The 16844-nt window shown below is 42.8% G+C and overlaps 1 protein-coding gene across 2 annotated transcripts in view; it reads left to right on the top strand.

Annotated features, from left to right (window-relative positions):
- WSB1 (WD repeat and SOCS box containing 1) overlaps positions 1-16844 on the top strand; it is a 30414-nt gene extending 13570 nt beyond the window's left edge. Inside the window, exons 2-9 of one of the 2 annotated variants that reach the window (XM_085878513.1) lie at positions 6101-6269; positions 9884-10284; positions 14577-14708; positions 14895-14995; positions 15120-15292; positions 15427-15540; positions 15777-15884; positions 16512-16844. In XM_085878513.1, the coding sequence (XP_085734639.1) occupies positions 6101-6269; positions 9884-10284; positions 14577-14708; positions 14895-14995; positions 15120-15292; positions 15427-15540; positions 15777-15884; positions 16512-16677 (1364 nt within the window). In that variant the 3' untranslated portion in view covers positions 16678-16844. The remainder of the gene's footprint in view (positions 1-6100; positions 6270-9883; positions 10285-14576; positions 14709-14894; positions 14996-15119; positions 15293-15426; positions 15541-15776; positions 15885-16511) is intronic. The other variant, XM_085878521.1, reaches the window with a different exon arrangement.

Here is a 16844-nt window from a genome sequence, read left to right as displayed (position 1 = left end):
GGAATGGGTATGCTAAGCGGCTCGTTCCGTACTGGTGCCGTCGAGGGTGAATTTCCCCGGGAGGTTGGACCACGTGGGTATTTAGGTAAATTGAAATTGGCAATCGACCCTACTCCACGTGGTCTGTCTATTGGCGAGTTCGGTCCGAAAGGGACCCTTACTTTTCCGAAAAGGTACGATCTAAATTCCGGGTGATTGGTTGAGCCGACTCAAATGCTCCATCTTGCACTCGTGTTCGCGACCGATGTCCGGCCCCGCAACTATATTGTTTTTTTTTTTTTTTAAACCTTCATAAAACTCCTTCTCTGAAACGGCTGAACGGATCGAGGTGAAAGTTTACACATATGACCACCTATCCATGAGGAAGAAAAGGTTCACACATATGATGTCATGGGCCATATGATTTGGCAGCCATATTGGATTTACCTGAAAACTTAAAAAATCTTCTCCAGACCTGCTGGACAGATCGTGGAGAAGCTTCACACAAATTTTCCCCAAGGCATTCGTGTACAAGGTTTTTAAGGAATAATTGATGCCACATGGTTTAGCAGCCATATAGGATTTCTGAAAAATAAATTTCAACTTGATGGGACACATGGTCTGGCAGCCAGAATTATTTAATTTTTTGATCTGGGTATATATATATATATATATATATATATATATATATATATATATATATATATATATATATATATATTTTTTAATATAAGGTTCACTTGGCTGTGCCTGGATGCATTTGAGGGTAGAGGAGTAGCAGCTGAAATGTGAATACTATCCAGGTTGCTCCTGATGACTTCATCTTTGCTTTTTGCTTATTTGGGTTCCTTCTGATTACCCATGCAGGATTGTTCCTATTTGGTCTTCCATGTGATTTGAATGTAATTTATTTTAATCCCATTCAGAATTAAATTGAATAACCATAAAAACGTCATGGGTCAGGGTCAGGTGTCCGATCAAAGTGGGGTTGCATCAAAATGGGACGTTTTGGTACCCTGTCATCACTGCCAGCGGTTATGCAGTGGCAGTTCTAACTATATCTCTTATTAATTATGGAACACACCAGCACACAAACGCCACACAAAATACACCACACAAAACAAGTCCTGGTGAGGGTCTGCAATTTCTCATTGCTCTTTTTCTTGTTGTACTTGTGGAATTTCTCCTCTTTCTCCTTGCTTGAGGCCGATATCTCATATGTCAACATTTGTAATCACTGCACTGAAAACAAATTGTTATTTACAGAAAAAACATGAAAACATTTTTCTTTTTCAAATACACTTTGAAATGCAGTATTTTCCTATTTGTATTTTGTGACGGTTATAAAACCGGCCCCCGGGTGAATGAACATCCATTACACATACGAGTTCCCTAGTCAGTCATATCGTTGGTACATGTGCCCAGACAGGCACCCACCCATTGTCTTGAGGGGAACGGGACAAATGCATTGTGCGAGCTATTGTAGGTGTTCTTCCTCTTCCTCCATACCTCTCCTGTCCTTCCTTTATTCCTGCTTTGTTGTCTTTTATTCATGTCTCCCATATGGTGGTTGCCATTTCATGAACCACAGCGCAATTCGGCTCTCTCGATCTCTCTTCTCCCTCTCTCTCTTCCAAATTATCATTTAACAGTCTTCACGTATATTGGGTGCAACCAGCTATTTGTAAATTTCCTTTCTCTTTTATTAGCCCTCTCATACAGCACCACACACAACCACATTATAAAACACCGCACAATAGACAACCGCAAATTCAGATTACAACGGAGAGAACAACGTTCCCATTTTGAAACCATTTGAGTGGGAAGGACTGTTGGGCGGGAAAACCCGTTTGTAAAGAAATGATGTTGACTCTGGGGAGGACCTCAACTCAAGATGATTGACAGCCAAAGGAGGCGTTGCATGGTGAGCGCACCAATCGGGATGTGCTATCATGGGACAAAGGGCAGGCCACGGCCTTTGTTCCTGGGAACTCCACCTCCCATGAACTCTCCAACCCCCCTGCCCCTTGCCCCCTTCCAGTCTCTGCCTCATTCAAGCTACATAAAAGGTGGAACGTCAGACGTTTGCTGCTGTTGGAATGTGTTGGGAAGCCGAGTAAGAAGCTGCCTGCCTGTTCGTGCCGAGGTGTAGTTGTCTGCCATAACCAATCGTGTTGGAGCGCTCAAGGTCCCCAAACAACCCCCTTCTGGTAAAACTACCAAAATCATGAATCGCTGCCCACATTCATCCTTCATTCCTCTTTTTTTTCCCGCCGTTGGAATAAACTCCCTCACTCTGTTCAATCCCATTCTTCCCTCCAGGCCTTTAAAACGGCTGTTCACCACCACCTCTTATCGTCCCCCATCCAAATCCTCGATCTTTTCTACCCCCGTTAATCCACCCCAAACCCACCTCCTTCAAATTCCCTGCTTTCCTTCCTGAAAGTCCCTGTAGTGTCCATCTTGTATACCCCGTGTTCCCCACCCCATCCCTCTCCCTTCCATAGATCTCCTAATGTCGCTGTTCCCCACTGTTTTGTCCTTCCCACTCCCGTTTTGTCCTTGATGTGCATTGTGTGTTAGCTCTCATACGAGTCTCGACAAGGTATACAAAAAAATAAAAAAACAAATCGTCTCGCAAAAGGTTGAGGAGAAGTTGCGTGCAATTGCGATCTGTAGCAGCATCATTCTCATGTTATAATATGTAAATATTCTCGAGCTCGGGTTGATCAGGGGTTTTCCGGAACCAGGTGAAACAGGAAGAGAGCCGAGCAGATTGTTCGGTCGCAGGTGGAATGAAGGATCGACTCAGATTCCGAACGCCTCAGACGTCTTTTCCTTCTACGCTAAAGATCCGCCTGCTTGACGTTTTGGGCGCGAACGACCACCATTTGTTGGTGTCTATCAGATGCATTCCACTCGACGGAGATATTCTGTGCCTGGTGTTGTGCTGAAAAGCGCAACCCTTATGGTGGAGTTTTGCTGGTAACGATTCTTCACCTGATATCGGCACCTTCATGTGGCTCATGTGTAAAGAACTCTTCTTTGACTTTGTGGTATCTTGCACGTCTCACGTTGCCTGAACTAACATGGGTTGGTGTAACTCGTCTGAAGAGTCTGGAGTCCATTTCTCCTTGGATCCTTCATCAACATTCCTGCCTTCTGCCCTCACGGGTTCCAGAGGGCTATTCAGTTTAGAATATCCGCAACTTAACATTCCCTTGTGGCATTTTTAGGTCATCTCTTCGAGCATGACCTCATAATATTGGTGTTGAGAGGAGAGGTGACGGTCCGTCCGTCCGTCCGTCCCTTCACAATGAAGTTGAAGCGGGAGATCTGGTCATTAGTGATCCTGATAGAGGTCGATGAGACGTACACGATGGTATGACTTTCAAGGTCACCGAAGGTCAAGGTCACGAGGCCTTTGAAGTTGCAAAAATGACGATTTTCAAATTCTATCTCCTCCGCCATTTCTCAAGCGATCTTGAATTTGATTGTAGCATATGAATCTTTGGGACAATATCTGAATTTTGGTCGGGCCGGATTTGCGATATTCGCTTTTGTTTTCGTGTCACGTGACTTCAAAGTTGGCAAAAAATGTGAAAATGACGATTTTCAAAATCTATCTCCTCCTACATTTCTCAAGCAATCTTGAATTTGATTGTGGCATATGAATCTATGGGACAATATCTAAATTTGGTCGTGCCGGATTTTCGATATTCGCTTTCGTTTTCGTGTCACGTGACTTCAAAGTTGGCAAAAAATGCGAAAATGATGATTTTAAAAATCTATCTCCTACATTTCTCAAGCAATCTTGAATTTGATTGTGGCATATGAATCTATGGGATAATATCTAAATTTGGTTGGGCCGGATTTTCGAATTTCGCTTTCGTTTTCGCGTCACGTGACTTCAAAGTTTGCAAAAACTGCCCTACCTTCAGGAGGCTATATATTTTCTCACAGAGATGACCGTCTCTCCCGCACGGGTGTATTTTTACTCATATTTTCAAAATTCATATTTTGATGTTTTTCAATTTTTGGGGGGGAGCATACCCCAGATCCACCTCGGAAAATCTCGTTTTTCCGTGTTTTTAACCTCCGCCATCTTCGAAGATGGATGGAGGCTACTGTTTTCACCCCTTTCTGTTTGTTATCTTGCCAAAACAAAGTTTTTGCAAGATATGTTAGTCAGCTTGTATGTTTTTTTTTATTTTTATTTTTTGTTTGTCTGTAATCACGTATAAAAAATTCTGCAGAGCACAGTTATCATTGGAAATTTTTGTAACTTTGCATATCAGAGGCCTATAGAGGTCCCTTTCAGCGCACAAAATTTTGAAGGTCAAGGTCAAAGGTCAAGGTCACTTTGTCGCAAATCAGGGGAGTCGACGAAACCCTTATTTTTTGAGTAATTTTAATCTAGTCGTCTCCAAACTTTATGGGAATGTAGTATATGGTCTGGCGCTCAGCTGATTCGTTTTTGGTGGCGATTGGCCTTGACCTTCATGGTTAGCTCCTGAGGTCAAACATATTTGACCCAAGGTCAAATTTTCAAGTTTTAGGAACCATATCGTGTAGTACCTCAAATTGAACACCTCTATGAGTGCTTTCAAGATATGTCAAGTTTGAGACATTATGACGTCATTTGATGGTGTTATGAGGCAAACCCATTTTTTTCATGGTTACTCTGTAGAACGATTCTCATCGGAATCTCTCGTAGGCAGATATTCCTCAAGGAGTCGCTCCTGGTGGATAGCTGCTCTGTTCACCTCGGTGTGACCTTAAAGAAGTCACACGTGGTCACCTTGATACGGTGGCAAGATACGGGTCACCCTGCGGGTGACATTGTTTTATTTTTTGTTTGTTTGTTTGTAAACAGTCTTTCGGAAAAACTCCGACAGATTTCGACGAAACTTGGTGGGGGGGAGGTTAGGTATGGTCCAAGGATCATGCCATTAAATTTTGGACTTGGTCCCCCCCCCAAAAAAAAATTGTTGGAGAAAAAAAAAAATTTGCAACTTTTTTTTCAACAAAATTTCGATTTTTTTTTGTTTTATTTATTTATTTTGCATTTTTACATGTTTTAAGTGATTTCCACCCCCCCCCCCCCAAAAAAAAAATGGAGAAAAGAACTATAACTGTCAGCACTGTTGACATCATATTTAATGAATAAGATATAAGGGTCACTTGAGTGACCCAGCAGTATTGGCGGTGGAGGTTTTGCACTCTCCCGAGTGCTCCTCCAGTTTAAGTTCTGCAGTTTCATCAATCAGCATACATTGCATCAACACCTTTCTGCTTTTCTTCATTCCTTACTTGTTTCAGGATTGGCACACGTCCGTCGACGTGTGCCGTGGTGAATTAATGGCAGAACCTACGCCTTGCTCTGCCTCTGTCTTCTGTTCTTCTCTAAGTTTTCTTCGTATGATCCTGCCGGTGCCATGTTGTTTGTATAACCGGTTGAAATAAGATTGAAGAAGGGGAATAAATGCTAAGGGTAACTCAATTCCTCATGTGTCTTTGCCTGCCTGTATCATTTGATTATTACTTGTAAATGCATGCCACCAATTGCATTGATTGCTTGATTATGAAGGTAACGTGTTTTGGAGCAGGGAACCTGCCAGGTTTGGCTTTATCAATCTGTTCGTAGTTGCTTAACAACCCGACGGGCCATGGACTTATCTGCGGCGCGGCGGCCTGCAGGACTGGAGGTTGGGAAGAGTCTGAGAAGCCCTCCTAGTGGTGAACCTGAGCCCCGGTTGCACAACAATATTATCGACTAAACTGCACCGTAATTAGCAACATGATTCTTCACTCTAGTTTTAGCCCATTCAGCTTACAATGTCTTTGATTGCACAGTCCATGACAATCTCATCGTGAGATGAAGAAGTGAAGTCGGAGGAGGAAGATAGAATGGGAAACAAATGGAGCGGTAGAAAAGCATTTAGTGGACAGAGAATCATTAAAAAGTGAAACTCAGTTATGGACAGGTTTCAAAGGAGTTTTACCTTAATAGATAATTACCTTAAAGCAGCAGGTTAAACTTTTAGGTTTTTGAATGAAGGACATGGGAGACTGATGCCATTGTACTAACACTGTTTACCCCTCACCAATGCCACCCCAGCTCGTGCCCAGCTGTTGTGCGAGCTGCATGGAACTTTAGGACGCAGAAGCAAAGGTGGAGAGCACAGGAGGACTCTGGGACTTGCACCTGATGGCTCCTGCGTGGCTTGGGCAACTGGTCGTACAACAGTCCGCATAGTACCTTGGAAACAGCTTTGTGGAGCTCAAGGGTAATTCACTGGTTATCATTTCCTATCGATCAGAAATTTACATTGGACACTACTTGACAGTGACTTTGTTCATCTACTTTATGACCCGAGTCATTTGAAAATAAATAAATAGCATTCTACCTCTTTCCAGTCCCCCCCCCAGTCCCTCCCAGTGCCTCCCTTCCTAATGGTGATGGCTGCTCTTGAAATAACCTGTAGATAGATTGCATGAAGCACAAATACTTCATTTTTGGAAATCTGAAAAAAATGGTTTATTCCTAACAATTGAGTATCATCTGTTACAAATATCATGTTGTTTGTGGAGAAAAGGGATGAGAGAGGGTGTGAGTGGTGAGTGGTGGTTTATTTGTGTAAAGAGGAATAGTCACTGTTGTATCTTCTATCTTTGGGAGAGGATGCATGAGACTGATTGTGTTAACAAGATGCAAGACCATCCCGCAAGCCTGGCCTGGTAAAACGTGTTATTCTCCCTCCTCTCTCTTTCGGATCAATTGATCATCACCACCCCACCCTTCAACCAGACTGATGTGCTTGGAACCAGTTTCTCTGCATAGAGGATGTTGCACTGCACTATCCAAGGCAGTGCAGATGAGTCCACCCCATGCACGGCTAAATTCCGTCCACAACTTTTTGAGATATCCTGTACACAAACAAACCGATAGAAAGGGGGTGAAAACATAACCTCCTTCACCTTCGGTGGTAAAGGGTAACGAGGCTCAAACAGTATCCTGGGCAGTAAACCCCCACCCATCCATGACACAGACCAACTACTCTCCAAGTCTTATCGTGTTCACCTTGCACACCTCCGCTGTGGACACCATCCACAGCTTTTACATAACAAACACAGATTCGACGACACCACTGACAACACCTACAACCTCTGCCAGGCTGCCCCACACACAACGAAACCCATTATGGAAGACTGCGTGGTCCTGGCTCCACTTTGACAAGCGCACAACATCATAGATCTGAGGGATCTCTGGATCGCTCCTGGGAGATTGATCGGCTATCTCCTTGCCGTGGGCTTGTTCGAACAGAACTGACCCGTACAACACAACAACAACAACAACCTGAAAAATTATATGGCTGCCATATTTGTGCTTACTGCTATGCGAAGCCAATGACGTCTTCAGAACGGTTACATTCACAATCGCCATGTCCTCTCTATAATTTTCCCTTTAGTGTAAAATGACCAAAGTGACAGTTCAATGCATCATCAAATATTGAAAGGTTGGAGCCGCTATGAGTTAAGGGCCTTGTGAAGATCACAGTACATATAGGCCTCAGTGATCGAGGCAGGAGTCTTGTATATACACTTCACAAATAACTATGTGGAATTCTCTCAAGCAGGACTTTTCCTGTGGAGGTTGTGCAGGTCCTTGCTATCATTTCCATCTCTTTTCTCTTGAATGCTTCGACCATGCAGGTACCATAAAAATCCATGTCATTATGAAGGTCTTTGTCTGAGGACTTCTGGGAATCTTGCAACATAAAATAAAACTGTCATTATTATTATTATTATTATTATTATTTGGTATACAGTGTTGAGGCTCGTAGAAGAGCAAGTACATTGAACGGATCAGGATGTAACAGGGCAAAAAGGAACAGGAGAGGGGTGAAACAACAACAACAGAGATGAAGGCCGAGAAGGAGGGAAACTTGGACAAAATGTGTGTGGGGAGGAATGGGGGGTTGAGGGTAGGAGAGGATGCATGGGGTGGACCAGATGGATACAGAAGGAAACTCCCAGGGAGGGAAAACTAAAAATTTGGAAGAAGGAGGGTTTGGGGTGAGGTTGGGTGGGGGGGGGGGGGTGAGGCAGTGAACGAGGCTAAAAAAGATCATGGTTTTGGAGTCGGGATGATCTGAGATAGTGGTGAAATTTACGATCTGAGATTGATTTTAATGATGTGTATATGTGCATCAGGAAGAAGATAATTGGTTTTGGGTTATTGATGTTGCAATTCCACGGGGTTTCCGCATATCTCGCGGGATTGTAAGTTGTATTGGTGTCCGTGACTGGTCATGACATGTAGGAGCTGTTTCAATCACAGTTTCTGTGCAGTCGGTGATAGTATGTTCGGTGAGGGGAAAGCGTTAAATATTTTGCTGTTTTAATGATCAATGCAGGAATGGCCGTTTTGCTTTTTGTGAGGAGGGGAGGACAGTTGGGGTTGAGGGGGGAGGGAGGTCGCAAATATGGGACAGAGTTGGGAGAGGGAGGCTGAGGCTTCGGGGGAGGGGTGTTGAGAACTTTCTGGGGGGTAGGTGGGATTCATGCTTTAGGGTTGGAGGAGGAAGGGAGGGCTTGGACTTTGTGAAGGGGGGGGGGAGTGGTTGTGGACTTGAAACAAACAGTTGAGGACACACAAAAACAACAAACATTTGGAAAATATTTATAACATGCATCATGCAGCCACAAGTCCTCCAACCTGAGTTTCTTGAAACGCTTGACATTTTGTTGAGCAACACAACCTTTCAGCCCATGCCTCTGCTAACCTTTCTCAAGAATGAAGTCTTGTGGTCCACATCCTTCCATAAAACACAAAGGGGTAGGGGGTGTGGAGGAGGGTAAGCCTAAGTTTAACCAATGAACAAACTGCACTGCGACTTATCATGCGATGCTTGATGGTTACATTTTCAGATTTCAAAGCATTATTCCTTAAAATCGCACAACAACAACAACCAAAAATTGAATGTCATAATCAAGAGTACATAGACCAATGTAATTTATTTATTATAAAGCCAATAGGATCTATAACAAGGTAATACAATAACTAAGAACAAGAGTGTAAACACAGGTTGGGTAGGGTGAAGCAAAAAATGATACTTGTTAGCTCGAGGGAAGGGGAGTGGAATTGTGTCGGAGAAGTGGGGACGTGGATGGGGGAGGGGTGTTGGAAGATTGGGAGGAGGGTGCTTAGTTGCCTTTACTTGTGCCACATGTCAGTGTTTTCTATGGAACTGCTCAGGTTGGGTGGGGAATGGTGCATGTTTGCTGGTGTGGAGCTCTTCTTTTAAACAATTTATTAATTTTTTGACGAGTTAGGCAATTCTATTTCCGATTTTGAAAATTGCACGCAAACATAAACTTAAATTATTGTGAAATCCCCAAATTAGAAGATTGAGAAAAGAAAAAACAAACTTGGTTTTGTTTGAAATCTGGAGTAGGAAAAAGCCTTCCTGTTCCAGACTTGGTTGAAAATGTGTCCCCACCCCCCCATGGGTGTGATGACATTTGATATGTCAGACAGAAGGAGACCTTGTTCTGGAGAGCCCCTTGCCAGCTATAAATAGTCGGAGAAAGATTTGAGTGTTTGGTCAGTGAACGGCTTCAGTCACTGTGTCTGTTCAAACCTTCAAAGTTATGCAAAAAAAAAAAAAAAAAAAATAAAAAAAGATTGTCAGAGACATTCAAAGAATCTGTCATATTTATTTCCCTTGTACACCTTGAATCATCAGAAGTTTAAAGTAAAACTATGTGAGCCTTTGGAAGGAGATAGTTGTATTCCTATGGTATTTGCATTTGTGAATTTTTCAGATAAAAGAAACAAAAGGACATTAGATGAGGAAAAGTTGACTAATCCTCCGTTACCCTTTTCCCCTTTACCCAGCCTCGTCTCTTCCTTGGCCTCCTCATCTCTATTTCCAGAGCGCCTCATAGATTGTGGTGAGCCAGTTCTGAGCTTGGCGCTTGGGAGTCGTGGAACTCCTTCAGGACGTAAAGCGTGGACAAGGCAGAACACTGGAATCTGTTGTGGAAAGGAAGATGGTTGGGTAGCTGCAAAAAGTTTGGGTGGTCAGGGTTGTTGGGCAACCAGAGAGAAATGGGATATTGGCTTGAGCCGAGAAGCTGGAGAGAGTCAAAAAAATGGAGATGTTTGGACTTCAGGATCCCTATCTGGCGTTGGAGAACCAGGAAACCGCTGGCGGAGGTTTCGTTTTGGAGGGGACAATCTACTGCTGGCAACCGGTTTGGCCAGTGGACGACTGCAAATATGGGATGTTGGAACAGGTGAGAATGGCTTGTATTTCTGACTCGTTTTCACTCACTGCCTTGTGTTTGGGAGCCGAGAGACGGAAACACCGAGCTGTGATGCTTCAAACTGCTGTGTGGAATTGTGAGATAGGTATCAGGAAGTGATGGCAGACTTTGAAGAATTTTCAAAACATCCATTTGTCTGTAGACTCGCGTATCACACACACAAATTTACTTCTCCATCTAAATTAATTGACGTGCTTGTGCGGTGGATTAAAAAAAAGTTTTAGTTCCAGTTGTTGGACCAGAGTTTTTCAGACTAAATGTAATTCTGAAATGTGATGAATTTGTGAAGCTGTGGTTTTATTTTATTGCTGGAGCTGTGAGTGTGATGTAGTCGATGGGCCTGTTGGTGTGATTCTTGGTTGTTGGCGACTTGTTTTGCTGCGGGTGAATTCTTTTTTTTTAATGTTGGGTGGAGAGGTGGATTGTGGGAATGTATGTGAATATCGCTGTGTGGAATGTCTTTTTATTTCATAAACAATGCTATTGATCTATGAGGCAGGGCGTGAATGCCAGAGTGGATGCTTCATGTGAACCTCCATAAAACAAAACAAAAATTGATTTACTGGACAGTAGCCATGTTGCTGGAGAGTTCCTACAATAACACATTCAAGCTTGCTTGGAACAGGATGTTGATGCAAAATGCATACATTTAAAGGCTAATTTGCATGTGCAAGTGGACAAGTTGTGATGGGACATCAGGCGGATTGTCTGTGTTGAAAACAGATTCAAGATAAACCGAGAATGGCACTTGGTAGAGCACATATAGAGCCTTCAGAAAGTATTCGCACCCCTCGACTTTTTCATATGGATTAAATTTAAATTTTTCATCACCAATCTCCACAAAATACCCCATAATGACAAAGGGAAAACATGTTTTTGGGAATTTTTACAAGTTTATTGAAAATGAAATACAGAAATATCCAATTTACAGAAGTATTCAACACCCTGAGTCAATACTTTGTAGAAGTGCCTTTGGTAGCGATTACAGCTTCAAGTATTCCTGGGTATGTCTGTATCAGCTTTTCACATTTGGATTTAGGTATTTTCTCCCATACTTCCTTGCAGATTTGCTGAAGCTCTGTCAAGTTGGATGGGGAGCGTCGATGAACAGCAATCTTCAAGTCTTTCCACAGATTCTCAATGGAGTTCAAGTCTGGGCTTTGACGGGGCCACTCAAGAACTTTCACATTCTTGTTCTGAAGCCTTGATTGTACACTTAGGGTCATTGTCATGTTAGAATGTAAATCTTCGCCGCATTCTGAGATCTTTTGCATTCTGAAGCAGGTTCTCCTCAAGGATTTTACTGTATTTGACTCCATTCATTGTTCCCTCTATCCTTACAAGTCTCCCAGTACCTGCCAGTAAAAAGCATCCCCATAGCTTGATGCTGCCACCAGCATGCTTCATGGTGGGGATGGTGTTAGATGGGTGATGAGCTGCACTCTGTTTCCATCAGATGTAGCGTTTTGCATTCAGGCCAAAGAGTTCAATTTTTTTCATTTCATCAGACCACAGTATATTTTGCTTCGTGCTCTGAGTCTTTCATGTGACTTTTGCAAACTCCAGGCATGCTGCCATGTGCCTTTTTCTCAGGAGTGGTTTCAGTTTGGCCACTATACCATAAAGCCTCGATTTTTGAAGTGTTGCAGACACTGTTGTCCTTCTGGTAGGTTCTCCCATCTCAGCCAAGGAACTCTGTGGAGTGGTCATTGGGTTCTTGTTCACCTCCCTGACCAAGATCCTTCTTGTCCAGTTGGTCGGACAGGCAGCTGAAGGAAGAGTCTGGGTAGTACCATATTCTTTCCATTTCCAAATGATGGAGCTCACTGTGCTCTTGGGAACTTTCAACACTCTAGAAATTATTTTATACCCTTCCCCAGATCTCAGCCTCTTCACAATTCTATCTCGGAGTTCTACGGACAGTTCCTTGACTTCATGGTTTCTGCTCTGACATGCACCATCAACTGTGGGACCTTGTATATAAAGGTGTGTTTCTTTCTAAATCACGTGCAATCAATTGAATTGGTCACAGGTGAACTCCAATCAAGTTGTCGAGACATCTCATGGATGATCAAGAAAATAATTTGGATGCACCTGCGCTCACTTTGGAGTGTCATAGCAAAGGGGTTCAATACTTATTGACTCGACATTTCGGCTTTTCATTTTTGTTTAATTTGTAAAAATTTCCGAAAAAAGAAATTCCACTTTGACATTATGGGGTGTTGTGCAGTATGTAGATCAGTGACAAAAAAATCTCAATTTAATCCATTTTAAATTCAGGCTGCAACACAACAAAATGTGATGTCAAGGGGTGTGAATACTTTCAAAAAACACTATACCTCCACCAGGCAGAACAGTTTACATTTTGTATCCCATTGATTGGCCGGATCTGGACCCGGATCTGAACCAAAATCGAATTGGCTCGTTCTTTCCACCTAATTTGTGTTCTTGTCACCTAACTAATCCATCCATAACTTCTTGAGATATCCTGTTCACAGACAGACCAACATGGGGTGAAAACATAACCTCTGTTTGCCTTTGGTGGTGGAGGTAACAAGCAGACCTGACAACTTGCTGTATCTGCTGCATAGCAGGAACAGGAATTTAATGTGTTCAGGGCACCAATCTTTAACTTCCACCAATTAATGCTCGCATTTGGGACACCCATTTGACCTCTGTCCGAGGGATGGCACAAACTTTGAGGCGATGCCTTGTCTGAATCACCAATCCAACCGTTTATAGTCTCGTCAGGGAATGAAATCCAGACCAGATGGCTCAAAGGTAGGTGCACTACCTTTGTACCATCCTGTCGGACTTTGTGTTGTTTATTTTGACGACCTTAGGTGACATTCTTGCATCAGACGTGTCGAACTTCTACCAATGATGGGTTTCATTTTTGCCTTCAAGTAAATTTTTCTTCAATTGGGAGAATTCTTTTTTTTTTCTTTTATAATTTGTAATTCTTACCCACCCTTGACCACCCCTCCCCAGGATGCCATGACACAATTAACCATGGTGATAAAGAGGAAGTGTGATGGTCAATGGAAATGTATTTAAAATTTTACAAATTCGCTTTTATTTTTTATGTGGTTTCCCCACTCCAAGAGCCTGGTATTGGCTGAACGCTTTAGGTGGCTGGATTAAGAACTTGCTGTCCTGAGTTTGAGTCCCTGTCGTGCCGTTAGATAACACCAGGTGGGTTGACTTAGACTGTCATCTTTACGAGGTCGGCAAGATGAATAGGCCTTGCTAGGAAGAATAGGCCATTTGAGTATCCTCAATCAGAGTGCTAACCCGTTCAGGATTTTTGCCCCCATGCCAATGGAAAAAAACTGCTTCAGCAGTCCTATGCATCTGAAGACATGAAAGGAGTGCTTCTTCTTCTGCCACACTCTCTCCTATTTTCTTTCTCTTTCTCCAATACCAAAGGGTTGTCCATATTCACATTGTTTAGTTTTCAGTGGTATTTAAATCGCATTGCCCCTTTCAGCTGCTGAATATAGATTTACTGTATTGAGAAGTACAGTATGTGGCACTGCAGAGTTGTTATTGCTGCAATAAAAACAATCTTCCTCGAGGTTGATAAGGCTGGCGTTTACTGGACTGGTTTTATAGATCTATAGGAAAAAAACTTCTTTGTGAAGCACAGGAATTGCATGAGTCCCATATGTGCAATCCCCCACACCCACTCCACACAACTTCCTCTCCGACCCTCCTCCCTTTGAATAAAACCATCTTCCCATTGGTTGTTTGCTTCAATCACTTATTAATAAGCAATGGATGTCAGCAAAAAAGGGTGTTTGTCTACCAACAGTTTGCCTTCGTGCTGTGGAACATACCAATGCAAAACATTTATTTTGTATATAATTTTTTTTTAATTCTACATTGTCATCTTTCCTGTGGTATTGCCGCCTTTGGTAATGAAAGTCCGATATTATCCTTGAAGTTTGATGAGTTGTCAACTCTCGAAGGCCTTTGGATGAGCTATCCCACCAAAGTGTTGCACAAGAAAAGCACTGGACCTCACGTGGTTGTCTTTTCAAATTCTCTAACACCTATCCACAAACAATCACATGAAGCTTTTTTAAAAAAAACTCCATCCTGATCTGTTTTCCTAACTTGCTGGTTCACGCATCTCCAACTCTTGCACACTAATGACAATCATTTGATCTCTTGGTACAATAATCCATCAGATCACCCCATCATCTGCTTCACCTGCTCAGTCTCCTTCCCTAACCTTCTTTCCATCCACATCCTCACAGGTCAGTTCCTATTATATCTGATGGATCACTCTGCTGCCATTTTGCATCTCACCTTCTCACCAGATGACCTTCTCACCCTTGTCTCGGCCTCACAAGACAGAACACTGAGGGTGTGGGATATGGGAGATGATGGTGAGAGAGTGAATGAGTGAGGGAGAGTGAGACTTTCAAGATGATCGATTGAGTGGGAGCTGGTGAAATAAAACTTATATAGCTCGGGTTGTGGGGAGGAGGGGGTGTTGAATGCTTGGAGATGAAACTATAAACTTGTGAAGAGAAGGAAGTTGTATCTTCCCCTCTTGCTACTCCCTACCCAAGGCAACATGGTGAAGGTCTTGAAGGGCCATCCTGGTTGGGTCAGATGCTCGGCTTTCTCTCCTGACTCTTCTCTCCTATGCTCCGTGGGAAATGGAAAATCGGTCAGCAACGGACTTCGGAAGTAGTTTAAAAAGGCAAAGCATTATTTTATGAACCAACGGAGCTGCTGGGACTTTTCATCCAGTAAGAGAACTCATTTCTTTCACTATTTGTTTTGACATTCAGGCCTTCCTCTGGACAGTGAAGAGCTGGCACCTCAAGGCTAAGCTTGATGCTCACCACCATGATGTGGTTAGCTGTGACTTCTCGCCAGACGGTGCTATCCTTGCCACCGCTTCCTTTGATTCCACAGTGTGCCTCTGGGAACCTCACTCTGTCACCCTCCTCAACAAACTCAGGTGCTTAGTTATCCATCTCATGAGGACCTTTATCTCATCAGATCAAGTTCTTCTCCCTGTCGATAATCATTTTCAAGAGCTCTTATTGCTCCCTTCCAGCAAATGCTTAAATTTTGACCCTTACCCATACTCAGGCACCTCCTTCCTCCTCCATCACCAATTTTTGCTGGAGGAGCGAATGATCACTGGGTGAAAGCTGTGGCGTTCAGTCCAGATGGAATGCACTTGGCTACTCTTGCTGATGACAGGTGAGAAAGGACACCATGAAGGAGTTTGTCCATTCATTACATAAGTGGTGGATAATTAACATGGGTGGAAGACATCTTTCACCTTGCTGGTCTGCATCCATATTATATGAAGCGGATACTTATTTGAACATTCCCCTTCGTCTGTCATTCCCCACTGCTGATTCCTTTTCCCCTACAATCCATTTTGTGTTCAACCTCCTCCTGCGTCTTCTGTAACGCTCAAACTGTATCTGCAGGTTGATGCGTTTATGGCGTCTTGGGGAGGGATGTCCAATTGCAGTTTCCTCGGTGAGCGGAGGTCTCTGCTGTTCATACACCTCAAATGGTGGGGTGCTCATTGTGGGGTAAGATTTTCTCCTTGCAGTTATGAACAGTTTGAAAAAAGGAACAAGTACCCATGTTGTTCGTTTTTTTTATTTTTTTATTTTTATTTTTTTTAAAGGAACAACATAGGCCGTTTTACATTTCGTGCCTTCCTCACTACTTTTTTTTATTTTTTCTTCTTAACTCTTATCTTTGTCAGGTTCTGTTCCCTTTTGCTGACTCTGACCATCATTGTTCATCTATTGTGCTATTATTATTTGGGGTGAATAATCCCATTGCCTTCTGATTTGGCATCTTTTGCCGCTTCCTCTGAATTGCCGAGTGTTCCTAATATTTAATTTGATGTTTTGTATCTCCATGATTTAAAAAAGAAAAGAAAAAATTGTTCTTATTCATATGAAGAAATTGATGGGAGCAATTCCTTGCTTTCCTGGTGATTGTTGATTGCCCAGAGCAGGAGGCACTACAGCCTCTGTTGTAATTGCTTGATGCAATCTAAGATGTTTGCTGGAGCAGCATGTTTGGCATTGTAATCGGCACATCATGCTTAACTGCATCCTTTTAAAGTAACGTTCTATTTACCATGATGCAAGGCAATGTCAAAGTTACCCTCTTGGTGTCTTTCACTTTTCTTTTATTTGTCTCAGGACTAGCGATGGAGGCCTGCAGTTTTGGCTTCCTCCTCTTCACGTACCTACACTTCAGCATCTCTGTCGCCTCTCCTTGCGTCTCCATCTCTCACTTGCTGACTTGCATTCTGTCAAACTTCCTGTGAGCCTTTCCCGTTTCCTTAATTACCTCGACATCAGTTGACACCGTCTCTGCTTGTCTATCCAAAAACCAAAAAGTTTACTCCAGTGATACGTGAGTACAGGATAGGAGAAAGTCATAGGACTGATTGAGATGGTAGAGGTTGAGATTTCTTAGAATGTAAGAATGACATTTTTGTCTTCATTGCAAATAAATGTGATGGTATCATG

This window comes from Eptatretus burgeri, chromosome 1 (genome assembly GCF_056783735.1).
Source record: "Eptatretus burgeri isolate ZD-2024b chromosome 1, Ebu_testis_v1, whole genome shotgun sequence".
Classification (NCBI taxonomy): domain Eukaryota; kingdom Metazoa; phylum Chordata; class Myxini; order Myxiniformes; family Myxinidae; genus Eptatretus; species Eptatretus burgeri.
Note: the sequence above shows the minus strand (reverse complement) of the source record. Positions and strands in the feature narration are given on the sequence as shown.